This window comes from Eptesicus fuscus, chromosome 12 (assembly GCF_027574615.1).
Source record: "Eptesicus fuscus isolate TK198812 chromosome 12, DD_ASM_mEF_20220401, whole genome shotgun sequence".
NCBI lineage: Eukaryota > Metazoa > Chordata > Mammalia > Chiroptera > Vespertilionidae > Eptesicus > Eptesicus fuscus.
In genome coordinates this window covers 63,212,776-63,239,880 of record NC_072484.1, presented here as the reverse complement: position 1 = coordinate 63,239,880, position 27,105 = coordinate 63,212,776, and the positions used below count along the sequence as shown (strand labels likewise).

The 27,105-nt window shown below is 36.1% G+C and overlaps 2 protein-coding genes and 1 pseudogene across 5 annotated transcripts; all 3 read left to right on the top strand.

The window, feature by feature from the left end:
• Positions 1–30: 30 nt before the first annotated feature.
• CEP76 (centrosomal protein 76) lies at positions 31–25,794 on the top strand. Of its 4 annotated transcripts, none has more exons than XM_054724549.1 (13): positions 32–321; positions 1,326–1,481; positions 2,700–2,781; positions 3,421–3,645; positions 5,374–5,559; positions 6,824–6,921; positions 7,286–7,414; positions 11,496–11,684; positions 15,082–15,248; positions 16,283–16,616; positions 17,365–17,582; positions 17,994–18,109; positions 22,750–23,135. In XM_054724549.1, coding segments are annotated over exons 1-13 (1,965 nt in total). In that variant the 5' UTR covers positions 32–258; the 3' UTR covers positions 22,752–23,135. The 4 variants fall into 4 exon arrangements, with proteins under 4 accessions (XP_054580522.1, XP_054580524.1, XP_054580523.1 ...); XM_054724548.1 differs by lacking the exon at positions 22,750–23,135 and adding an exon at positions 25,604–25,794 and having other exon boundaries at positions 35–321; XM_054724547.1 differs by lacking the exon at positions 22,750–23,135 and having other exon boundaries at positions 31–321; positions 17,994–18,388.
• LOC103302596 (protein LLP homolog) lies at positions 9,925–10,338 on the top strand. The gene has a single exon (XM_008159638.3). It carries the CDS (start codon positions 9,925–9,927, stop codon positions 10,306–10,308), a length of 384 nt encoding a protein of 127 aa, XP_008157860.1. The 3' UTR covers positions 10,309–10,338.
• Positions 12,256–12,370, top strand: LOC114230078 (small nucleolar RNA SNORA33; annotated as a pseudogene).
• Positions 25,795–27,105: the final 1,311 nt, after the last annotated feature.

The window sequence follows — 27,105 nt, the reverse complement described above, 5'->3', positions numbered from 1 at the left end:
CAGCGCGGGGGACAGCCCTGACGCCTGGCCGTCCGCGGCCGTTTCAAAACAACAGTTGGGCGCCACCGCAGCGGCGGCCTCGCCTCCTGCCCAGCCCCTCGCCTGACGCGGCGTGGCGTCCCCCGGGAGCTGCGCGAGGCGAGCGGTCGCGCCGGCTCCGTGCTCAGCCCGGACTGAGGCTCCGAGGCGGGCCCGGGCGCGCCGCGTGGTGGGAGCCCCTGCCGCGGAGAGAGTCGGCGGCGAGGCGCCGGCCCCAGCATGTCGCTGCCTCCGGAGAAAGCCTCTGAGCTGAAGCAGCTCATCCACCAGCAGCTGAGCAAGGTGAGGGCCACGGGCCTCCCCTGCCCGCCGTGTGGCCCCGGGTCTGGGTCCCCCGGCCCGGCGACTGCGGCACCTGCTTGCGGCGGGGGCGGGGGGGACGGACTCGAGCCGGGGCTGGGAGACGCCGAGCGCGGGATGGGCACAGCCTCGGTGTGAAGCGGAGCAGCTTTCTGGCCGCCATACAAAGGAAGTGCTAGGAAGAGTCGGGGGCGACAGGATTAGGGGACGGTTGTGAAAAGGGAGCTTTATTGGAGGTCGCGTCGGGTGTAGGTTGTTTTTGGAGAAGGTTTACATTCAGACGCCAGGAAATGGAAGTACTTGCGGGATGAAACTTGAGGGGTCGTTGGTGTTGAACCACATCATCAGTTCGTAAGTCGTGGGAGGGTTTGGAATGACAGTGTCAGGGCTGGAGGAAGAGCCGTGTGTGTCGGAGGTGCTCAGTGGAGCGCCGTCCGCTGAAGTAACAAAGCCCCCGCTCGCTGTGCACGCGTGTGCCCGGCTTTGTGCTGTAAGCCTCCTCTCTCCTCCCGGGTTCAGGGAGGGTTAGTGAGCTAACTGGGGGCCACAGCTAGGAAGTGGAAAGCTGACATTCATGCTTTGCCGCCTCCAGGTCTGTGTTCTTTTCCTTACACCCTACTTTCGGAAGTTTGTTTGGGTTGAGTGTTATCTGTAGGGAAATAGGAACAAAGGTAGTATATAACCAGGAGGGGTTATTTTCTAGAATTTGCACCAAAAATTTTATCTTATTATTTTTTCCTTTTGCAAAGCTACTTTGTTCTCATTGAATTCTGGTAACCATTGTTACGTTTACGATGAGCTGGCGAAGCCTTCCTGAATTGCGTCTATCTAGTCTGCCATTATAGTTTTCTTTGTCAGTGTTTTAGAAATAGATTAACTAAGTGTCAGTTGCCATTAATTTTTTGTCAGTATTTAGAAGAAATTAAGTAGCAATCTTCAACTGCTTTGTAATGTTGTAAGTTGTAATGCGAGTTTTCTGTGTATAGATGGACGTGCATGGCAGAATAAGAGAAATCCTTGCTGAGACTATACGGGAAGAACTGGCTCCTGATCAGCAACAGTTATCAACAGAAGACTTGATCAAAGCTCTTAGACGACGGGGAATCATTGACGATGTGATGAAAGAACTTAATTTTGTTACTGTGAGTAATCTTTTAGGGGGAAACATTTGAGGGTATAAATATATGTTTGGGGGGGCCTCTCCTTTTAGTAAAGCCACTTTAAAATAAGATCTTTTTTGTCTAGTAATACCCTTGTTTCAAGTATAAGCCAATGTGCCCTGGCCGGTGTGTCTCAGATGGTTGAGCATCGCCTCATTTATCAAAAGGTTGCCAGTTCAATTCCTGGTCAGGGCACGTACCCAGATTTCGGGTTCAATCTCTGGATGGGATGTGTATGGGAGGCAACCAATCAATGTCTCTTTCTCTCTCCCTCTCCCTTCCTCTCTCTCTAAAATCAATAAAAATATTTTTTTTTAAAGTATAAGCTAATGTAACAAGTAGGATTATGTATCAATGAAATTGGAGTTATATACCATATTTCTCTCTACAATGTCAGAATTTTCTCCTTATTTATTGTTTAGGTCTGTAACTTTAAGTATGTATTTTAGTCACGTTAGTTCATCATAACCTGTTTCTTTTTCACTAATATTGTTCTAGGTATACTTTTTAAGATTAGGCTTATTTTTTAAATAAGCACTGTTTTGGGACAATATTCTCTGTGATTAAGACATTATCAATTTAAGAAAATAATTGGCTACATAAGAACTTTCAAATCTTTTCATATAAATAGGTCAGTAGTGGGATGATAGCCTTTCAGTGCACAAATTAGTAAGTAGGCCTTCTTTTGAAAATGAGGCAATAATGAGAAACTGTGACCTCAATACTGGGTAACATAATGTAAAAATTGGATGGACTTCATAATACACCAGGGAATAAGTATTTTAATACAGCATCCTTTTTTGCTTTTTGAGATTTGTAAACCCATTTGTTATAAAAGTTGACCTAGTAACAGCTTTTGCTGTGTGAATGTACTTCCTTATTTAAATCAGTTCATGGCAGAATCATAAGCCAAATGTTATATGAGGTTTGGAGAAAGTTTAACCTTGTTTAAGATATTAGGGATTTGTTTTTAGCATTCTGTGGACATTACTTGAAGACAGTTTAATTTCTTAATAGTAGACTTTAGGAGTAACCAGTTGCATTACCTCTTTTGAAGGCTTTTCATTATTTTAATTAAGGGGTCTTTTGAGGGGCTTTATCCTGTTTACTTTTGTTGAGTTCTTAAGTTCCATTATTGACATTTTTCTTAACTATAATTTTGTTTTCTAATTTGTTCTGATTTTCTTTCTGCCTTTCTAGGATAATGTTGATCAAGAACTCCCTCCCTCTCCAAAACAACCAGTTTGTTTTACTGATAGACAATCAACATTGTTAAAAAAAAGTATGTGTATTTTTTTTTTTTAACATTTAGTTATGGATAGTACTGAGGATAGATGTGCTACAGTATTTGGTATTTGTTAGAAAACTTCTCAGTCCCCCCCCCCCCAATGAAATACTTATATTTTTATGAGTAATCATCAAAAAAAACTTAGATTCTATTTTCCATGAAGTATGTCAGAAGATTTAATGTATAGCACAGTGGAAGCAAAAATACCTATTTCACATGTTTTAATGATACATTTTATAAAAATTGTATAGCCTTGCTTTTTTAATGATAATGTAATATTTCACAAGTGCACTTTGCTGAGTTGAGATAATTGTCTGAGTTGGTTTGTGGAGGTGAAGGAATGTTGGATAAGCAACTAACAGCAAAGGTATCCTAAACCTTGGCTCTGACTCCTTTCTAGCTGGGAGAAAGTAGCCAGAATGTAAACTCAGAAAAAGGTGTCATACTATGTATCTTTTCTTCCCTGGGTGCAAATGGTCCTGGTATACAGTAAATGTGTTATGTTTTTGCCCCCCCACCCACACCTCATGCTGTCTTTGGTTTTATTTCTGTCAAGTTATTATTTCCTGTTGTCTTGATCACATTTCTTAAGTTATTTGGCAGTTTCCTCATATATATTGCTACACTTTGCAGCTAATATTGATCCAACACGGAGGTATCTTTACCTTCAGGTTTTGGGTGGAAAAGCTTTCTTGGAACATCTGCAAGAACCTGAGCCTTTACCAGGACAAGTTTGTTCAACCTTTACATTATGTTTGCATTTTCGAAACCAACGTTTTCGTTCTAAACCTGTTCCATGTGCCTGTGAACCGGATTTTCATGATGGCTTTTTACTTGAAGTACACAGAGAAAACTTAGGTAAGGATCAATAATAAATTGTCTTTAATTGAGTAAATCTTTGTGAGGTTTTATTGCAGAACAACAATAACTTGCTGTAAGGAGAGATTTATAATGGATGACCTTCCTTCCCTAGACTTTAAAAAAAAAATTTTTTTTCCCTCCATTGCTCTTTTCTATATAAACTACTTCTGACTACTTTCTTGCTTTATTTTCTGCAATTAATTTTCCCTGAAGATTATGTTCTGACTGTTTTAATGGTTGGTTGTTTAGTAATAAACATTTAAATACATATTAGGTGCATGGTACTATGCTAGGCAAGTCCCTAGAGATATAGTGGGGAATGAGATATGATCCTTCTCATTTATGAAAAGTGACTACGTTTGCTGAAAACGGTTTGGCTCAGTGGATAGAGCGTCGGTCTGCGGACTGAAAGATCCCAGGTTCGATTCCGGTCAGGGGCATGTACCTTGGTTGCGGGTACATCCCCAGTGGGGGGGCGTGCAGGAGGCAGCTGATCGATGTTTCTAACTCTCTATCCTTCTCCCTTCCTCACTGTAAAAAATCAATAAAATATATAGAAAAAAGAAAAGTGACTACGTTTATGATATTATCCAATTTTAAAAAATCAAAGTTTAGATGTGAATCTGTAACTCATTTTTAGAACTTTAAAATTATAATACTTGATTCCTGTAATTGTTTTACACTGTTTCTTCCTATAAAGTTATTTTGTACATTTTAATTGTCAGTATAGAAATTTTTATAATATGTATATTTTTTTCTTCAATTTTTTTTATTAAGGTATTATGTGTACATATAAAATTTTTATAATATATTTGTAAACTTAGCAAAGTTGTAGAATTATACCTTCAGAATTTTAGATTACTAGGATGGCTAATGCAGTACTAAAATGTATTATTTTTTTCCCCCGGTGAAAAAAATGGCTTAAATTGCTGGCTCCAAGGTATTGGATCTTTCAGTTTTGGGTAGATAACACATTGATTATTTCTGGAGATTAGGGATAAAAGTAGTTTTGGAATTAATGTTGACATATTTGAATTATCTTAGTAACATATAGTGTTGTAGGAAGTACTTTTTAAAAAAATATATTTTATTGACTTTTTACAGAGAGGAAGGGAGAGGGATAGAGAGCTAGAAACATCAATGAGAGAGAAACATCGAGCAGCTGCCTCCTGCACACCCCCCACTGGGGATGTGCCTACAACCAAGGTACATGCCCTTGACCGGAATCGAACCTGGGACCCTTCAGTCTGCAGGCTGACGCTCTATCCACTGAGCCAAACCGGGTTCGGCAGGAAGTACTTTTAATGTATAGACTTATCCCTAGAGCAATCCACCAGTTGGCAGACCTCATGGACCACTGCTCCAAAGATTTCCTTAAACCAGCGGTTGCCAACCTTTCGGACCTCATAGACTACCAGTGGTCCATGGACCACCAGTTGGCGACCGCTGTCTTAGAGATTAGAAAATACTGATATTCATTAAGTGACAAAATAACTCATTACAATCTACCAGTCCTCTTAAAAGTTGTGAGAAATAGGACTGTACTTTTTTTTTTTTTTTTAGGACTGTACTTTTATTCCCAGTCTGTTGCATGCTTTCTGAGTCATTACCAAATTATTCTACTTGGTTTTATATAAGTTTATTAATACTTTTCAGTAAAAGTATTTTATGTTGGCCTATCTGAATATGTAATATGGTGTAATTTTTTTTGGTTTATGTTGCTAGGTGATGGAACTAGAATGGCTGATTCAACAACGATGTTATCAATAAGTGATCCAATTCATATGGTGCTAATCAAAACAGATATATTTGGTGAGACCACTTTAGTAGCATCCTATTTTCTTGAATGGCGATCAGTTTTGGGCTCAGAAAATGGAGCGACCAATCTTACTGTGGAACTTATGGGTGTAGGTATGATGATTAATATCATGTTACCTTTTTATAGCCCTAGTTTGTTTATAACTACATTTTATATTTTGAAAATGCCTTTATAAATCAAGAGGCAAACATGTAAAAAGAATTTCTTTAGAATTACAGTTGGACTTTAGTGTTGTAGTCTTGGGAAATGTCTTGAAGACTAGTGTGAGTTGTAGAACTTCACAGTCATTCTGGCCTTGTCTTAAAGAAATTTTTTCCCTTGGGAAATGAATAAACAAATTTTGAGAGTTTTTCACGCCAATTCATTTGATTATATATAAGGCTGTAAAGAAAATTAAGATTCTACACATATGCATACACATGCATGCATACACAAAATACCTCCATTCCTGCACATCCCGGGATATAGTGCATCCCCATTAGTACCAGTGGCTTCCTGCAGCAGCTGTTCCTGTGGAATATGGAGTGGCTTTTCTTCTATCTCTTTACATGTGGAAAAGTGACACTCAGAGGTGCTAACCTGCTCAATGTCAGTATCAATAAATAATATTTGAGGACAGAGATGGTGCCTATCTTATTCACCATTGTCTCCTCGGATTCTCACATACTACTTGATATATAATACATATTTACCAATACAGTGAAAAACAAAAGCTACCTATCTTTTATGCATAACATAAGTACTTTGGTATTGAAACTTCGTCACAGAGATAAATCTGGCCATTGGACAGTATAGCTTTAGTAATTTAGATTTTGATAAGTCAGACCCTGAATGTGTTTTTACTTAAATAAAAAGTAGAGAAAAAAGTTTTAGGTATGATGTTTATTTTCAACTGATACCCATTATTTGTTTTCTAATTCTTTAAATACAGGCATGGATTAAAAATTTGTATTCACATGTGATGTGAAAAATGGGAAGGGATAAGTGGGAATTACTATATGTGACAAAAAGTATAAATATTTTCTGAGAATGAGGTGTTAACAGCTACTTTTACTTTGGTTTTAAATGTAAGTCTGGTTGGTATCAGACATTTAATTAATATAAAAATTAAGACTTCTGAATCCTTTAGCTTCTGATTAGAAAGCTAAGAAAATAGGTAATCTCCTTAAAATGAGATGAAGGCCTTGGTACCAAATAAAAACTAATTTGATTTGGTTCATTTTTAATATGAATATTAAAGGTAACGTTGAATATTTATGTAAGTGGTAAAGCACAAAATTCTTAAATTATTTTGGTTGACTAAATATGCATAGCATTAAAACCTCTGAAGTTCTAAATATCTATTTATACTTATAGGCACAGAATCAAAAGTTTCTGTGGGAATTTTAAATATAAAACTTGAGATGTACCCATCACTCAGTCAAACATTATCTCAAGAAGTAGTGAACACGCAGGTAAAAAATTCTGAATTTCTCTTCTTTGTGTAATTGTTTTCATAATAGTATGTTTCCCTATTGATCCCAGAAAGCACTTTCTTTTTAGAAAATTACAATTAGTTTTAAGCAAGAGAATGACAATATAATTTAATATTTAAAAATGTCTTGCGAGAAAAAGATTATTCTGATGTTGTCTGGAGACTGATTTGTATGGGGGGAGGTATAGAAATAGGCAAGTCATTTTGAGGGTCTTAAAAATGAGATGACGGTGGCTTAGATTAGTTAGGGTAGTGCTAGAGATGGAGAGAAGTGCATAGATTTGTTACATATAGTAATTAAGGAGAATGAATAGAAATTGAAACTTTTTTTTTTAAATTTCAAGCTTGCTTTGGAACGTCAGAAAACTGCAGAGAAAGAGCGATTATTTCTTGTATATGCTAAGCAATGGTGGAGAGAATATTTGCAAATTCGACCCTCACACAACTCACGGCTGGTTAAGATTTTTGCTCAGGTTTGTAAATTATATTAGAAAAATTCCACAGCTGTATTTGATATTTACTGTATTTTTAAAATACATTTTATTTAACTTGAATTTGTAAAATGTATTTATTCCAGAAAAATGAAAATTTATTTGTAAGACAATGCTACTTTTGTAATACTCTTTCACTGAATGATATAATACAATCTTTATTTTATTTTGCTTTTCATTTTTTTTGTTTTTTTAAACCCTTTTTGAATATATATCATTTAAAGTAGATGAAAACCCTTTTGTCAGAGTGTATCCTTGATTGGTACTTAGTACTAAATAATTACTAGGACATTTTGCAATTCATATGTAAATTCAGCTTTTGTGTGCAGAACTGGGGCTCCACATATATATTTTTTCTGGTTAGGGTGTGTTTTTTTTTTAAAGACAAACATATATTATGTGTAGTAATCCTATATAACCAAGATCCCTAAGCCAATGACCAGTAATATTTAGCTGCAGCATTTCAACTATATATATCTGCTTCTATTTTTCTTGTATGCTAAGCCCATTTTCTATCTTTAACAAACATACAACATATGATCAGATCCATATCTTTGTAACTTAAGAACTACTTAAATACTTTATATATATTTAGCCTTTATATAGATGTATTTTTATGTGAATATAATGTAGTATTGGATTATATTTCTCAGATCCTTTGCATTTGTCTAGCTTTAACCTACATTCCCTAGATTTTTAGGACAGGCTAAAAGTGTTTCAATTTCTAGAAGAGGAGCTTGGGAATGGGAGACCCTAGTTGACTAGTGGTGGAAATGAAGGAAATGGCTTCTGACTTTACAGTAACATTTTCTATATATTGAATGACTAGGCAGGCAAGGTAGCAGTGATGTCAGATCAAGGGCAAAGAGAAACCAGTCAAAATATAACTGGTTCCTGCCCTAGCTGATTGCTCAGTGGTTAGAGCATTGGCCACAAACTGAAGGGTCGCAGGTTCAATTCTGGTCAAGGGCACTTACCTTCATTGCTGGCTCTATTCTAGATCCCTGGCCACCGGCCCCAATTGGGGCATGTGCAGGAGGCAACCAATCGATGTGCCTCTCTCACATCAATGTTTCTGTCTCCCCCCCCACCTCCCCTTCCACACTCTAAAAAAAAAATCAATGGAAGAAATATCCTCTAGTGAGGATTAACAACAGCAACAATGCATACATATAATGTTCCTGCTGTTTATTTAGTCTGAGATTGCCACAGGGAATCTGACCAGTTTGGGGTGGTTGGTGGGGGAAGGGGAGGAAGTAGATCAGAGAAATGGCAAATGAAAGAGGAGGAAGGAAAAGAATGGAATATGCAGTTAAGGGAATCAAAGAACTGAGATTGTCTTTTAGGAAATACTAAGGTTCCTGACTCAGAATCTATACTAATAAAAGGGTAATATGCAAATTGGTCACTATGCCCTCACAGTAACAATCAAACAGCAGGCTGCGTGGGGCGACCAGGCTGGCAGGGGGGTTAGCGAGGGACGACCAAACAACTGATCAGCAGGGCGGCAGTGAGGGGTGACCAGAGCAGAGGGGGGCAGTGAGGGGCAACCAGGCTGGTGGGGGAGGGGCAGTTGGGGGTAACCAGGCTGGCAGTGGTGGTAGTTGGGGGTGATCAGTCTGGCAGGCAGAAGTGGTTAGGGGTGATCAGGCTGACAGGGGGGGCATTTGGGGGCGATCAGGCAGGCAGGCAGGTGAGCAGTTAGGAGCCAGTGGTCCCGGATTGTGAGAGGGATGTCCAACTGCCGAAACTGGCAGTTGGATATCCCCTGAGGGGTCCCGGATTGGAGAGGGTCCAGGCTGGGCTGAGGGGACCCCCTCCCCGTGCACGAATTTTGTGCACCGGACCTCTAGTTCATTATAAGAAGATTTGAACCATGTAAGGTCATTTAGCCTCATGGTAACCATATGAGATTGTCAAGTAGCCAGGCATTGCTACTTTTTGCAAACGGCATGAAGTGAGGATTTTTTTCTAAGTTCCAACACCAACTTAGTCATGGCAAACTATTATATTGCAGTTTCAACTATTGCTCTTTAGTTTGTGCCATTTCTTTTCATATAGAGTTAAATATAATTTACTTTCTTAGGTTCCTTTTCCAATAGCGTTTCTTGTTTCTTCTTCCTATATTTGGCTAGATATGAAATTAAGACACAACAGCAGTTATTTAAGGCATCAATCTAATTACAAAAACTATAGTTTGAAATATAGATATTATTACACATGGTCTTAAAATGAATTTCCAGTGCTTCCATGCACAAGAGGAGATAGTATACAAGAACACCATCCAGTAGAGCTTTCTGCATTGATAGAGATGTGCTGTCCAGTGTGGTAACCCTTAGCCATATATGGCTATTGAGCACACAAAATATGGCTAAAACAATTGAAGAACTGAATTTAAAATTTTATTAACATTTATGGGGCGGTGTGGAGCTGCGGCCCAGAAGGCGGAAGTGCTGAGCTTCCGGTCATCTTGAGTGTGTGGGCTATAAAATATGGCTAAAAGCTTACGGAGTAAGTGGAAAAGGAAGATGCGTGCTGAAAAGAGAAAAAAGAATGCCCCAAAGGAGCTTAGCAGACTTAAAAGTATTCTTAAAGTAGATACTGATGTTTTAATGAAAGATGTTCATGAGATCGCAACTGTGGTGGTCCCCAAACATTCTGAAGAGAAAACCCAGTGTGTAGTGAAAGATGACAAAGATGACATGAAAATGGAGACTGACATTAAGAGAAACAAAAAGAGTCTTCTAGACCAGCATGGACAGTACCCCATATGGATGAACCAGAGGCAAAGAAAAAGGCTGAAGGCAAAGCGAGAAAAAGAAAAGGGGAAAAGCAAAGCAAAAGCAGTGAAGGCGGCTAAGGGTTTGGCCTGGTAGACTTTTAAAAACTTGAAAAGTGCCACATGGGACAGATCTTTGATTAGAATGTATACACCTATTTCAGCTTCTATCAAATGAAAACCTTGTTTTCATTTTTTAACTGGGCCTTTTTCTCTAAACCCTTTTTCTTTAAATATAACATCTCAAATTTGTTTTAGGAATTTGAGTAAAATATTTCCTTCAATGAAAAAAAAAAAAAAAATGTTATTAACATTTAAATAGCCACATATGGTTAGTGGCATTCTATTGAACAGTACAGGCTTAGAGGTTGAAATACTGAAATTTTCTAGATATTTAAATAGTTTATGGGGATATATTTAGGTAATATTACAGACATTGCTATAATGAAACAAGTAATGGTGTATCTTGTATTCCAAGGTGCTACTATTGATAACTTGTTTAGGGCAAATGCATCTTTTTTTTATTTCTTTTACGTTTTCATTTCTTTCTTGCCTATTAGTGGAGTTGTAAGAGTAGAACAAACCCGCCCACACAGGAACTAAATTAATTACCTTTATACAAACAAACATCTTTAGAATATCCAGGGTTATCATATTTAATAATCCATTGTTCTTTTTCTTTCGCACTAGCTGGTTTTGCTATAGTATAATAATAATTCACTTAATGATAGCTTTTACATTTCCTGTGCAAAAATTTTTTTAAATGCCCTCAGGTTCATCCATATTGCAAATGGCAGGATCTCTTCCTTTTTTTTATGGCTGAATGTTAATTCCGTTGTATAATGTATACCATATTTTCTTTATCCATTCATTTGTTGAAGGACGTTCTGGTTGTTTCCATATCTTGGCTATTGTGAATAATGCTGCAGTGAACATGGTGTGGAATCTTTGAGATACTGATTTCAATTACTTTGGATATATATCCAGGAGTGGGATTGCTGGATCATATGATAGTTTGAGTTAGCTCAATGTTTGGATCCTGGCCCTGTTGCATAATGGTAGCTTTAGTTTTTTCATCTATGAAATGAAAGTAATAGAGATGTTATGAGGATTAAAAGGGAAATTGTATGCATAGCACTCAGCAGTCTAGTGCTGGGTACAAGGTAAGCAGTTAGTGATATCCAGAATTATTTTACTCTACATTAATGTACTCTGAGAACAGGTGTTAAAATTGAAAATGATTAATCAGTCATTACAGATAATGTTTTCCCTCTCTTTCTCCAGGATGAAAATGGGATAAATAGACCAGTCTGTTCCTATGTTAAACCACTTCGAGCTGGGCGGCTTCTGGATACCCCAAGGCAAGCAGCAAGATTTGTTAATGTCCTTGGTTATGAAAGAGCCCCTGTTATTGGAGGAGGAGGTAAACAGGAACAGTGGTGCACTCTGCTGGCCTTTCTCTGTAGAAACAAGGTATCCTACACACATAGAATTAAAAGCAGTACGTCATAATTGTGAATTTATGGTACATTTGTAAAATAATTAACTTAGAAAAATGTACATATTATCAACTTGAACAAGACATAATCTTTTCACCATTTTTCTTAACACTTAAATGTTAATGCATAAAGAAAAAACAGCATCTTTATTTTCTCATGTAGCTTATTATTTAATGTAATGTGATTTCTGTGAGGTAAGGATCTATAAGTACTGTTATGTCAGAAACCAAGATACAGAGGTAAATGAAACTGAATTAGAGAGAGCAGCAGGACCACACTATGGTCTTCTAGTACTGTAAATGTATTAAAATTTGTTTAGATTATGTGTTTTTTAAAAGAAGAGAAAATGGCAGTACAAAATGAATATGGAAAAATTACTAGATTTATTGGTGTTTTGATTAGATCAAATATAAATATATATTTAAGAATTTATCTAAATTTATTGATCTTAAACTTAAATGAATTGATTTCACTAAACTAATTTTATAGATTATGGGATATTTCCTAATTTTATGTGTTCCAAAAATGTTGATATTATAAAAAACAAGTCAGTACTTGAATGTGTTCTGCAGAAATTTAGAGAAAGCTGGCAATATTAAAGCCATGTTACAAGCCTTAAAGACACTGAAGTCTTTAAGGTCCCTGAAAATGGCTATAAGAAGTTTTAATAAACAATTTTCATAAAAAAAACAAAATACAAGTCAGTCTGTCTTAAGCATTCCAGTTCTGTTGAAACAGAACAGAAAAAAAAAACTGTATTGTTGTTTTGAAACAATTTTGTTTAGTCTTGAAGTTGTGTAAATATTATAGGTATTCATAAGGCAAGCTTATGCAATGGAAGAAACTTTATATTAGAAATTGATTTGTCAGAATGATTTTGCTTAGACAACTGAAAACAGTTAAACATTACTTAGCAAAATTGTTTTGATTTATTCTCAATCTATAGTTCCCAAAAATTGTGTGTATGGATTAAAAAAATTTTCTTCAAACTTAGTAGGAATGGTACATATTTAAAATTATTATGTAAATAATATTTTTTGTAAAGCAAATAATCACCCATTTGATTCACTATGTTGTTGTTGTTTAAGTTTGTTTAAAGAGAAAGCACATCTTTAATTAGAAATTTGAAAATTACATAAAATATTTTTCTGGCACAAACAGGTTTACAACAGTGAAAGTGAAATTTCATCCATAATCCTATTACCAACATATTATGTCTTTTTATGTTTTTCTCTTGTTATGTATCATTTTTTTCCATAGCTTCTCCTGTTATGTATCATTTTTCCATAATTAAGATGCAAGTAAAATTTTGTATCCTTTATAATTTAGCATTGTGCTGTGAATTCTGTGTTGCTAGTCTTTATGATCTCTGTCTTTTAATGGCTGTATGAAATTTTCTTGAGTTGATATATAAAATCTGCTTAACTATTTCCCCAATGTAGGCACTGTTGCTCTTGGCTGCGTTAGGTTTGCTTCCATTTTTTGATATCATGGAGAATGATATTTTGCATTGAACATCGTTGGTTGTATTGTTGGGGATTTTGAAAAAAAATTAGTATAAAACCTCATTATAGAAATTACTGGGTCTGTCAGGTTGTATATTATGTTTTTCTAAGTCAATTTAATGATTATAAAATGCTGTTTGTTTTATTGCAATTAGGTAAAAAGCAACAGTGGAGAACCACTATTGCAAAATTTTGGGGATGAAGATATATCATCCATTCTAATACTGAACTCAATAGTTACTTTTACTTTTGCATATTACCTGTATTCCTACGTTTAAATACATATCTTCATGTAATTGTAGTCTTACTGTTTAATATTTTAATAATGTATTTCACAAAAGCTATCATATTTTTTATTTTTTGTAGTTTTTATAATTTTCTAAAATTGTGAATGTAATGTAACATTATTAAAGAGAGTCCTATCTAATAAAAAGGTAATATGCAAATTAACCATCACTTCGTCACAAAGATGGAGGTGCCCATAGCCACAAGATGGTGGCGCCCAGCCCTGCTGGAGTCCCCCAGTCCCAGGGGTGGCAGCCACTGAGAGCGGGCAGTGTGAGCGGCCTGACGGAATGCTTGCTTTGTCGCCACAGCGACGAGGCAAGCGTTCCACCCTGGCCATGGAGGGCCTCTGGGCAGCAGGCATGGAGCGGCCGGAGGGGGGTGGGGAATGCTTGCATTGTCGCCCCAGCGACGAGGCAAGCGTTCCGCGCCCAGCCACAGATGGGCCTCTGGGCAGCGGGCGCGGAGTGGCCAGGCCCCGCAGAGAGCTACTGGTGCACGGATTCATGTGCAGGGCTACTAGTTTAGAAAATAAAAGGGAAGCCCTGACTGGGTAAACTCAGTTGGTTAATGTGTCATCCAGATATTCCAAGGTAGCAGGTTCTATTCCTGATCAAGGCACATGCAAGAGTCAGCCAATGGCCCTAGCTGGTCTGGTGTTCGCCCACAGACTGAAGGGTCCTGGGTTCAATTCCGGTCAAGGGCATGTACCTTGGTTCCAGGCTCAATCCCCAGCCCTGGTCCTCAGAGCGCATGCTGGAGGCAACCAATTGATGTGTGTCTCTCACATTGGTAATTCTCTCTTTCTGTTTCTCCCCCTCCCTTCCACTCTCTCTAAAAGTCAATGGAAAAATATCCTTGGACAAGCATTGACAACAACAAAAAAGAATGAACCAATGAATGCATATAAATAAATGGAAGAACAAATCAGTGTTTCTTGCTCCCCCTCCCCTTCCTTTCTCTTTCTAAAAATCAATTAAAAAATAATTGGAGCCTGAGCAAATAAGTGCATTGAACATTGTATCAGTCATGTACTAAAAGTTGTATTTTAATTAGATTTCAAAGTAAACATACAGGGGGGAAAATATATAATCACCTTAATTATAGCTGCTGTTGTCATTTTGTTGTATACTATAGGTATACAACATTTGCCTATGTATTTCCTTAAAATAATAATGTATAGATACTATAACTCATTGTTTTCAGTTTGTGTGTTTTCCCATTTATTTGCATTTTCTGCTTTATGATTTGTCAGCTTGTCCATGTTCATTAGCAATTCATTTTTAAAATCTTACTGTTTTTCTTTCTGTATTTCTAAACTTTTGAATCTGAATGTTCCCTCTTAACGTATACATATTATAACTATTAGATTTCTGAGCTCTGACTTTGTCAAATAATTTAGGCTCTTCTAAATTTTGTATTTTATTTTTCCACTCTTACTATTTCAGATTAACACTATTTAATGATTAAAAAGGAAACAATTAATAATAGGTTTTATTGTCATTTTGTATTTCTATATTTAATGAGGAGGCAATATGAAGGAACAGATACTTAATTTTTAAATTAATTTTATTTTTATAGGGTGACTGTGAAGATCATGCTAACCTTCTGTGCAGCCTTCTTCTTGGATATGGGTTAGAAGCATTTGTCTGTGTTGGGACTAAGGCAAAAGGAGTACCTCATGCTTGGGTTATGACTTGTGGAACCGATGGAACCATCACTTTTTGGGAGAGTTTAACAGGACACAGGTTAGCCTAAGTTTACAAAGATATGAAAATGAAGATGCAAATGTTTTATATTATAGGTTCTTTGTTTGGATTGATGATATCAAAGGTACTTGTTGATAATAACTACTTCAATTAAAATAACTATGTAATTAAACTCTTAAGAAAGTTTGTACAGCTAAAATATTTTTTACCCACATAATATTGGTAAAAATATACATTATATTTACTTTTAATTTTATATAATTGGCATATGCTTTTAAGGCTCTAAGCCTGAAAATAAACTCAAGTTGAAATCATGATTTCTTTTGAAAATTTGATGTGGTAACCAAGTCTGTGTTAATAAATTCATTAGACACTTTTTCAGGCTTTTTTCCCCCAATTTTTTCATTTATTGTTTTTAGAGTGAGAGGAAGGGGGAGGGAGAGAGAAACATCGATTTGTTGTTCCACGTAGGCATTGCTTGGTTGATTCTCATATGTGCTCTGATGGGACATTAAACCTGTAACCTTGGCATATAGGAACTGGAGGCTCAGTGCATGACATTTGTGCACTGGTCAGGTCCCTAACAGCTGCTGGCTGCTGGCTGGGTACACCCTCCCTTCCCCCAGCGATTTGCATATTATGTTTTTATTATTATAGATTATTATTATAGATGATGCATATTGGGATGTGGTATATTGGGATAAAGCCACAGCCTTGAGCCCTCTTCTCATTTTTTGGGGTTCTTTTTCTTTTCTAGTTGATAATCATTTTTATTAATCATACCTCATAATATATAACCAAATTATTTTAATTGTGTTATCTAAGATAGATGTTTTTTATTTTAACAATATGCATAGAAATATATTTTCATTTTAAAGGGGTAAAGTTGGTTTCTATAGCATAAGATATGCTATATAATTTATATAGAGTAATCAAATTATAGAAAGATAAGAAGGAAAAATGAGTATTAAAACTCTAGTCCTGGGAAATAGGGTTTTAAGTGTCCTCAATAAGATGCTGACTTCCTAATTTTTAAGTTCTTACTATATAAAATTATGATTTGCCTTTTTTAGGTACATCCATAAATCTAGTAATCCTGATGAACCTCCAGTTGCTGAACAGCCCAAACCATTGTACCCATATCGAACAATTGGTTGTGTTTTCAATCATCAGATGTTTCTGGGAAATTGTCAGCCCTCTGACTCAGTAGAAATCTGTGTATTTGATTTGAATGATGAATCTAAATGGAAACCCATGAGTGAAGAAGCAATCAAATCTGTGTGTGCTCCAGGAGCTACAACATCCCTTCCTCCCTTTCCACCTCTTTGTGCATCCACGATTGATGCTTCAGTAACAAGTAATGAAATAGAAATGCAGCTAAGGTTACTAGTGTCAGAACACAGGAAGGTAATTAACACTGAAATTTGTAGATTCATGCTTGCTTTTTTCATTTGTTTATGGATAAACAATTTTTGGGGTGTGTATATGATTGTGCCAGTCACTATTATAGCCCTGAACCAGGCAAATACTGTCCCTGCCTTTAAAAGCTTATAGTTTTGAAAGTCATGAGATAAAGCTCTGACACTCAGAAATTTCTAAATTCACCAGTATTTCTAGAATTTATTACTTCCTTCTAGAAATAAAGAGTAAATGCTCAGTAAATATTTGAGTTTACTTATATATGCAATTTGTTGATTTTTCTCTCCTCCTATAGTTGAATTTATGGTAGGAGCAATCAAATTAAGCAGATTCAATCTTACTAAAATGTGAAGTTAAATAAAATGTGATCTCACAATTTATTGTTACTGTCTTCCATAGTAGGACTATTCCATATGATCTTTTCTAGTGGATAGTAAAGAAGTATAGAATTTGGAGCCTGCATTAACATTATATTGAATGTTTTGTTTTTTGTTTTCTTTAAGAATTTTCTTTAAAATCTGATACCTATAGTTTATTTTTCATTTATGTATTTTTATAAGAATAGGAAGTTTTAAAAATTGGCATATAGGAACTGGAGGCTCAGTGCATGACATTTGTGCACTGGTCAGGTCCCTAACAGCTGCCAAATCTTGGCATATATTAGAATAATCAACAGTTTTGTTATAATTGGTTGTTAAAATATTGTGTTTTACTTTTTCTCTTTTGATTGCTATAGGATCTTGGCCTCACTACTGTTTGGGAAGACCAGCTTTCTTATCTCCTATCACCAGCTTTGGCTTCTTATGAATTTGAGCGAACAACAAGTATATCTGCAGGCAATGAAGAATTTCAAGATGCCATAAGGAGGGCTGTACCTGATGGTCACACATTTAAAGGGTTCCCAATACATTTTGTGTATAGAAATGCAAGGCGTGCATTTGCCACATGTCTTCGGTAAGGTGGAATTTATGAATTCATAAATGTTTTGGGGTAGGGCTTTAAGAAATCAGTTAGTCTGGTAGTTATTTAGAAATGACTTCAGATTCACATGGGGAACTTTTATAAATAAGACTTACCTTCCTTGCCACAGATTGTGATTCATTTAGTTTGAAATGTAGCTTTTGATAAGTTTGGGATAATTTTCCCAGTGATTTTTGTGCAATCTCCATTGAGGATCTCTGATCTTGACTAATTTTTTAAATGTATAGATTATGAGGAAATAGTCTATAATTTGATTAAAATTACAGAGCCCTTGGTAGTAAAGACAGGATTTTAAAATATTATTTAAAATGCTGACTTACTTAAAAATAAGAAAGTAAAGCCTATGTTTACTTCCTAAGTCAATAAATTTTCTTCCTTCTGTAGGTCTCCTTTCTGTGAAGAAATAATCTGTTGTCGTGGAGACCAGGTGCGACTGGCAGTTCGTGTCCGAGTGTTTACTTACCCTGAATCTGCATGTGCTGTTTGGATCATGTTTGCTTGTAAATATCGCTCGGTATTATAGGACTAACATTTGTATAAGAATATACCTGTATTTTATTGGATTTTTACACATTGTATATTACTGCCTGTTTAGAAGTTATTTTAAAAATCACAATCTGGCTTGGGTGTCATATTTCAGTTTTGTATATACTTATAGTGTTTAAAAAATATGTGTGTATTTAAAAATTAAGGATGAAAAACTTGTATAAATTTGAGTTGAATTTAGTATAAATTAAGTGCATATTCTATTTTAATAAATAGTGTTTTATTTTTAGGAATTCAGTAGTTTAAATATGAATATAAAGTTCAGTTTTCTTTACATTAATAAGTAATCAGAAAGATATATGTCTGAGAGTTTGAACCATAGTAAAATCAGTAAGATAATTATTTTTCTTAGATTGATGGTATTATTTGATATAAATTAGGAGAAATTAACCTCACAACAGATTTATTTATTACATAGGTTAAAAGACATTTTGATGAATTATCACTTTTATGGTTTACCCATGACCATAGGGATATTTGTGACTTTCCAGAGATTTATGGGAAGACTTGATGCAAGAGTAGGAAAAAACTAGTACCGGAAAAGCACAAATATTAATAAAACAAACCTCATATGAAAGTACATGAATAATTTGTAAGTATTAGTTTCATTCATTATAAAAATGGATTAGGTATTTTAGAAAAAATTCATTATACCCTTCTGTTGTGATCCTGACAAATTGTTTTCTGTAGTTAATATTGGCATTCTGTTGCTGATTTTCTGTGGTCAAAGGATTCATCATTAGCCTTTTCATGGATTCCATCTTCTGAAAACACATTTTTTCTTTATTTTTTAATTTCATTATGATAAAAACATCAGTGTATATGTGAATAATCTAAATCAGAGAATCATTGTGTGAGGCCACTTAAAAACAAGCATATAAGAATGACTTCATGATGTTGGTTTTAAAATTGAGCAAGTTTTAAAAGTGAGCATTAAAAAAACTATAGCAATCTGACCTTTTTTGTAAGAAGCTGCAAATATGAAAGATTTGACTGTCCTTCAGCATCTCTGTGCACAGATTTTACCTTTGTCCTTAGGAACAGTATACCAGTTGGTTCTGCAAGTTATTCTTTTCATTAATTTACCATTGTGAATACAATTTAATGTTTTTTAAAAAATTAACTAAAGATATCTTAAAATTTACTTTTTGTTTCATTTTATTTGCATAGGATAAATATTTATGATTTAACTTGTTTTAAAAGTATGAGAATATCCTTTTTGTGTCAATTTTCATTGAAAACAATAATTAGATGTTTCTTGTGAGACTGACATGACTTTAGAAAATTAGCAAAATAAGAATTAAGACTTTTATTCTGTTGCCAAAATTACTCATAAAGCTATCCATAGAGAAAATTGCTTGTTAGGGCTAGGACTTTTCAACTTTGGGAACAAACTATTTATGAGGCATGTACTAAGAGGCAGACTATATTAAGATTAAGGCTATATTATCTTTGAGACTGGGCTTCTTGTATTTATAAGAGCTCCTGTGATATAAATTCTAAAATAAATTTCCTTTTTATGCACTTTAATAGTCAGGCATGAATTAACGTTTTTCTCTGAAAATGGTTTATTTCAAAAGATTATATATTTTAGTGCATTTATCACTAAAATTCCACTACTATTACGATAATTTTTCTTTATAAAAATTAAATTTACCTTGTGTATTTAGCTTGTGTATTCTATTCTGGAATGTTATCTACTTATCTATTTAATTAGATAAGTACAGGAATTAAGTGATCTTTTTAATATGCACTTTTATACCAATGAAATTAGCATTGCTTTCCAGCTATTGGTAATTAAGAAACAGATTGGCTAAAGCCTATATAAAATCTTTTTTCTTTTTTAACATATTTTTATTGATTTCAGAGAGGAAGGGAGAGAGAGAAACATCAATGATGAGAATCATTGATCGACTGCCTCCTGCACGCTCCCTACTGAGGATCGAGCCCACAACCCAGGCATGTGCCCTTGATCAGAATTGAACCTGGGACCCTTCAGTCTGCAGGCCAACACTCTATCCACTGAGCCAAACCAGCTAGGGCTATACTATAAAATTTTAAAATAGACATAAAGTAGAAGCCATCCAATTTTTTAAAAAAATCTTCAAGGATATATCCGTTTTTATTGATTTTAGAGAGAGTGGAAGGTGGGGAGAGAGAAAAACATCGATGTGAAAAAGAAATATTGGTCAATTAAACCCTTAACCTAGGAATGTGCCCTGACTGGCAATTGAACCTGCAACCTTTTGGTGTACAGGATGATGCTCCAACCAACCAAGCCAGCTGGCCAGGGCAAAGCCATCCAATTGAGAAGGACCTTAACAGACTGTTTATATAGCATAGTGTACATTTAAAACACAAGTTGTTATAATCATTAATGCATTAAAGGTGGGTTTTAAATGTTTAATATTTTCTTCTGAGATTTGGTTGGCATAATCATTGTGATTACATTTGAGTTGTAAAATTGGCTTGTGAATTAACTACTTGACACCAGTGTTGAAATAGTCATGGATATTAGAAGGAAAGGGGAGGAGGTTATTAGCTGGTAGGCAGTTCACATACATTTCTATGAAATGAGAGATTTCTTTTTCTGATTCTACTGAATTTAGACTTGTACTAATATTCCAAAACAGATGTTTGCTAGTGTTTTTGAAGGTACTAGTCTAATCAAAACTAGAGTTTTAAATGCCTTTATATTTATGCTATTTTTACACATGATTTAATATTTCATGGCCTGGAATAACAGGGTTTTGGACTTGATAGGAATCCTAGGTCTTCTAGTCCACTTTATAGAGAAGTTAAGTTCTCTGTCCAAACATACATATCTCTAGTAGCAAATTAGTTCTAGAACCAAGTTCTGAATTTGAGTTTACCTTTTTTTTTTTTTTTTGTATTTCTGTGTACACAAATATGAGTTTTTCTTCTATGTGGGGATGGGATTATTAGGTATGGCCATTCAACCTATAGTATGTAAAAATTTTGTTGCTATAATGCTATCTCAATTTTTTTTTTAATAAAAGGTGCTGTTCACTCCTTGAGCCACCATTCCAATCCAGATTTCCATTTTTCATATTAGTGGTTCTGCCCAAGAGGTATGAATATGGAAGGCATCTATCTGTCTTTTATGGTACCTATCACATAATCTAATACATATATATATGGTATCAAGTCACTGACAGATGAGGCCAGAATAATTGTTCAGGGAGGATGACATAGGGAAGCTGAGGCCCTGAGGCGGTGAGCTGCCTGAGTGAGGTTCCTTGTGGTATGTCAATTATATAAAGACATGTAGAATCTTACCATTTGTTTGGGTAAAGATTCAGTAAATGACTGAGGTATGTGGATAGTAGCCACTAATAAGCATCTAGAAAATGTTTGAGTAATAGTCTATATTCTGAGAATTACTTCTGAAATCCATTTATTTACAAATTAGTTGTAACTAGCCAGTTATTTAACTTTTACAAAATTTTTTCTTTGCCAAAATTGTATGGTGAGAGTATGGGAATAATGGTAAATACAAAAGTAGTTAATTGTCAGAGGTTACAAAAATCTATTCAATTTGAACATAAGCAAACAGATTTTTCATTTTAATTTTTTAACAGCTTTATTGAGGTAATTTGCATACCATACAATTAACTAACCTAAAGTACACAGTTCAGTGGTTTGTACTATAAACAGATAGGCAACCATCACTAGTTTTTTAGAATATTCCATCAACTCAGAAAATAATCCTGTACCCTTTAGCTATTATTCCCCTGTCTCCACATTACCTACCCCCATCCCCACTACCCCAACCTCTTAAGCAGCTACTAATTTATCTTCAATATAGATTTCCCTATTCTGGAATGTTATATGAATTGAATCATATAATAGATCGTATTTGGTGTCTGGCTTCTTTCACTTAGCATAATATCTTTAAGATTCATCCATGTTGTAGCATGTATTATCACTTTATTGCTTTTTGTGGCCAAATATTTCATTTCAGTGATATACCATATGTGTTTATCCATTTGTCAGTCAAATAGACATTTTGGTTGTTCCCACCTTTTGGCTATTACGAATAATGCTGCTTATAAGTATTCAGTATACAAGGTTTTGTGTGGGCACATGTTTTCATTTTCCTTGGGTATATATACCTAGGAGAGGATTTGCTGGGTCATATGGAAACTATATTCAACATTTTGGTTAACTGCCAAATAGTTTTCCAAAGCAGCAGCACCATTTTTCAAGCTCACCAGCAGTGTGAGGGTTCTGATATGCCCACACTCTTGCTAACACCTATTATTATGTGTCTTTTTTATTCTGGCCATCCTCGTGGGTGTAAAGAGGTATTTCATTGTAGTTTTTATTTGCATTTCCCTGGTGACTAATTCTGTTTAGCATCCTTTCATGTGCTTATTGGCCATTTGTATGTCTATTTGGATTCTTTGCCCATTTTTTAATTGAGTAATTTGTCTTTTTATTATAGAATGTAAGAGTTCTTTATATATTCTAGATACAAGTCCCTTATTAGATATATGATTGGTAAATATTTTCTCCATTCTGTGGGTTGTCTTCACTTTTTAAAAAAAAAATATTTCTTTATTGATTTCAGAGAGGAAGGAAGAGGGAGAGAGAGCTAGAAACATCAATGATGGGAGAGAATCATTGACCGGCTGCCTCCTGCACGCCCCCTACTGGGGATCGAGACCACAACCCAGGCATGTGCCCTTGGCCGGAATTGAACCTGGGACCTTTCAGTCCGCAGGCCAACACTCTATCCACTGAGCCAAACTGACTACGGCAGCTAATTGATGGTTCTTTCTCATTGATGTTTCTCTCTCTCTTCCTCTCTAAGATCAATAGAAATTGCTGTCTTCACTTTCTTGATTGTGCTCTGTGAAGCACTGGTTTTTAATTTTGATCAAATCTAGTGTATTTTTTTCATTTGTTGCTCCTGGTTTTGTTGTCATATCTATAAGAATTAATTGCCCAATCCAAGTTCAAGAAGATTTATTTATCCCTATGTGTTTTTTCTTTTTTTGTTTTATTTTATTTTTTATTATTATTATTTTTTAATTTCTTTATTGATTAAGGTGTCACATATTTGTCCTCATTCCCCCATTCCCATCCCACACCCCTCCCCACAGATGCCCCAACCCCCTGTTGAACTTAACCGTTGGATAGGCTCATATGCATGCACACATGTCCTTTGGTTGATCTCTGCCCCCTCCCCCCAACCTCCCCTATCCTCCCTCTGAGGCCCGATAGTCCAGTCGATGCCTCCTTGTTTCTGGTTCTGTTCTTGTTCCTCAGTCTATGTTGTTCATCATTTCCCCTAGATGAGCAAGATCATGTGTCACTAGAGATATACTTATAAGAACTGAATGTGAGACGAGCAATAATAGTTATGCTGACAGGCAGATGAATCAGTCTGTAGTGAGTTTCTTTCTGGACCAACAGTTCTTTAGAGACCCAATTTCAATGTCCACCAGTTCCTTATGTGTACATGTCAGCACTGACCCCTCAGCTCTGGATGGTGGACAAATGGTGGTAACGGAGGTCTGACTCCCTCTGGTTTGGTCTTGGCCGGACCCAGGGGCACGGCTTCACCCGGACTCAGGTGAACGTGGCCTCACCCAGACCCAGGGGCGCGTGGCCTCTCCCAGACCCAGGGGCGCGTGGCCTCACCCGGGCCTAGGTGCGCGAGGCCTCACCCGGATCCAGGGACACATGGCCTCACCCGGACCCGGGGGCGTGTGGCCTCTCCCAGACCCAGGGGCGCGTGGCCTCACCCAGAGCTAGGTGCGCGCGGCCTCACCCGGACCCGGGACCCAGCCTCACCCGGATCCAGGGACACATGGCCTCACCTGGACCCGGGGGCGCGTGGCCTCTCCCAGACCCAGGGGCACGTGGCCTCACCAGGACCTAGGTGCGCGAGGCCTCACCCGGATCCAGGGACACATGGCCTCACCCGGACCCGGGGGCGCGTGGCCTCTCCCATGTTTTTTCTTTTTAATGTTTCATAGTTTTAGCTCTTACACTTAGGTCTTTGGTCTACTTTCATTTAATTTTTGTATATGTTGTGAGGTAAGGGTCCAACTTTATTCTTTTGCATATGAATATCCAGTTGTCCTAGCACCATTTGTTGGAAAGAAAGAGGATTCTATCCCTGTTGAATGGTCTTAGCATCCTTGTCGAAAATCAGTTTACCATTGATGTATGTGCTTATTTCTAGACACTTAATTCTGTCCCTATTATGCCAGTCTATTCTATTATGCCAGACTAAAATTTCCGTAAGTGTAAAATACTGGCTTGGCCTGAAATTTAGATTTATATGCAGTCTTTTCCAAATCAAATCTTCTTAACTAATTGAAGCTAATAATTCCACCTACATTCAGAATCAGAATGTCATCGCTCCTTGTTGGTTTAAAAATAATTGGGGGCATGCGGGAGGCAGCTAATTGATGGTTCTTTCTCATTGATGTTTCTCTCTCTCTTCCTCTCTAAGATCAATAGAAACATATTTAAAACAAAGTAATTGTTTCAAAGGAGAATTACCTTAAGGTGAAACATGACTTGTTTGGCCTTGTATTTTCCAGAGTCCCTCATGAATACACTGTTAAAATACTTTACCTTATTCCTCTAACTTTTCCTCAATTTTTATTAGTGGGTATGTAACTTTATCTCAAGGTAGAATAGGTAAATTTATAAACTTAAATGTTACAGAATGAAAATGTGGAAAACAATGGCTTAGTATATAACTTAGCAAAAAGGTATTAATGGTTATTTTCCAATAAATGTATATCTTGGCTACAGGAAAGAAAAAGTTAATTCTTTACAAGTTTATAGGGCAGAGGAAACCAATTTTGTTGTGTTCTTCTCTGGCCTATGTACTTACAGTTCTGCGTATAAGGTCACATGCTAGTTTTCATGACTAATTTTAAAGATTTTTGGTTAATATTCAGTCTGATTATCAAAATTATAAAAGATATATTTTAAATTGCTGTGGTGAAACTTAAATTGCCAATGAATTCACAAGGATATGGGGTATCACATCATTTAAAGTGTATAAAATATCAAAAGCTTATTCACTCTTATCAGTATGTACAAATTTTAAAGCATCTGCTTGTCATGCACTCATGTTTGGTGGACTGAAGGATGAAGTGTCAGGACTTTTTTCTTGCTCTGTGCAAGTTTGGAGAGACATTGTAACACAGCAAAAAGAGCTGAGCTGGTCAGAGCCCTCGATTCCAGTCCCACCTCTTTCATTTACTAGTCCTGTATTTTATAATCTGTAAGATAGGGGTAATAATATCCTACCTTCATGTTGTATAACTAAAGAAAGCACTTTGAAAGTATAAAATATCACTGTAAAATTGTATTATAATTGTGGGCAATGAAAATTTAGGTTATGATACTGAAAAAAATGCTGTTCTATTTTTTTCCTTTTTGGTGCACTTTTCTAGGTGAATGTGCCTCTTAGGAGCAATTGTCTGGGAGTGTCTGGGATAAGCTTGGGCTGCATAGGCCAGTTGTGTTCCCTGAAGGCCGTGCTCCCTGAAAGACTCAGAGCAGCTGAGCCAGCACATCCAGAGTATGAAGCATGAAGTACATTTATTCTGCAAAAATGATAAGTAAATATGAGATAAGAAAAAATGTCAAGGATTCCATTTTTTTAAATCAGTACAACAAAATCAACACAAAATCATATTCAGAGTAACACATGCCACCATTTTTCACAGATCTCACAACACTTTGAAGAATACACTTAAATATTTATTTGAATTATTCAGACATCTTAATTATATAGAACAATTATTTAAAAGTGGTGATGCCACAGACCGGCGTGTGACTCAGTGGTTGAGTGTTGACCCAGGAACCAAGAGGTCATGGGTTCTATTTCCCGTCAGGGTACAGGCCCTAGTTGCGGGTGCCATCCCTAGTAGGGGGTGTGCAGGAGGCAGCCAATCGATGTTCTCTCTCATGGATGTTTCTATTTTCTTTCCTCATGGATATTTCTATTTATCCCTCTCCCTTCCTCTCTCTCTAAAATAAAAAAAAAAAATGTATTAAATAAAAGCGGTGATGCCTCAGAATAAAAAAAATTGACATATTTGGGACAAAATATACTGTACATAACAGGTATTTGAACCTGAGAAAATGGAAAGGTGCCAAGTTATTCCACATTATTTCTTGAACCCCTGAAAATATATTGATTTCTGATAGTCTTTGAGTTGTCAACAGTCACTTTTTAAGAGTACTGTGATGATGGATGGTGGGACTTATAAAATTTCAAAGGGTTATAATAATCATACAAAAAGTACTAGAATTATGCTGTCTGTGCAAAAAAAGCATCAGGTGTTTAGGTTTTTAATGACTAGATTTTTAATAGAACAGCTAGGATTTTTAAGGTTTACCTTTTATTTTTTCTGCATGCAGAAGAAACATCAAATAAGCTTCTACTTGTCATTTTGCCTCAACTTTATTTCATATTAGCTCACAAAGACAAGAAATTCACTTAGGAAAGGAAAAAATTATTCTGTTGTGAATTTGTTTTAAAGATTAAAGAAGTTTTTTTTTCCTTCCCTAAGTGATAAATTTTTTCTTTTTCAATTATAGTTGACATACAATATATTAGTTTCAGGTGTACAACAGATTAGACATTTATATACTTTGTGAAGTGTTTACCCCAAAAAGTTATGTTTTTTAAAAATTTAAATACATTTTAGGAAGAAAAATAATATGACACTGAATCACAGGAAAGTTATATACTACAGAAGGGCTTTCATAAATTTGTATTAGGGGGAAAAACGTCCATCTTTTAAAGATAAGGTTTGGATTTGTTTCTTCACTTCCACTCTCTTCCTTCTTCCCTTCGTTATCTTTACTTGGAGATTTATTTACTGCCCTAGGCCTCATGGATTCTTCAGTTTATTAATTCACTGAGCTTGTCTGGAGGGAGTGGGAG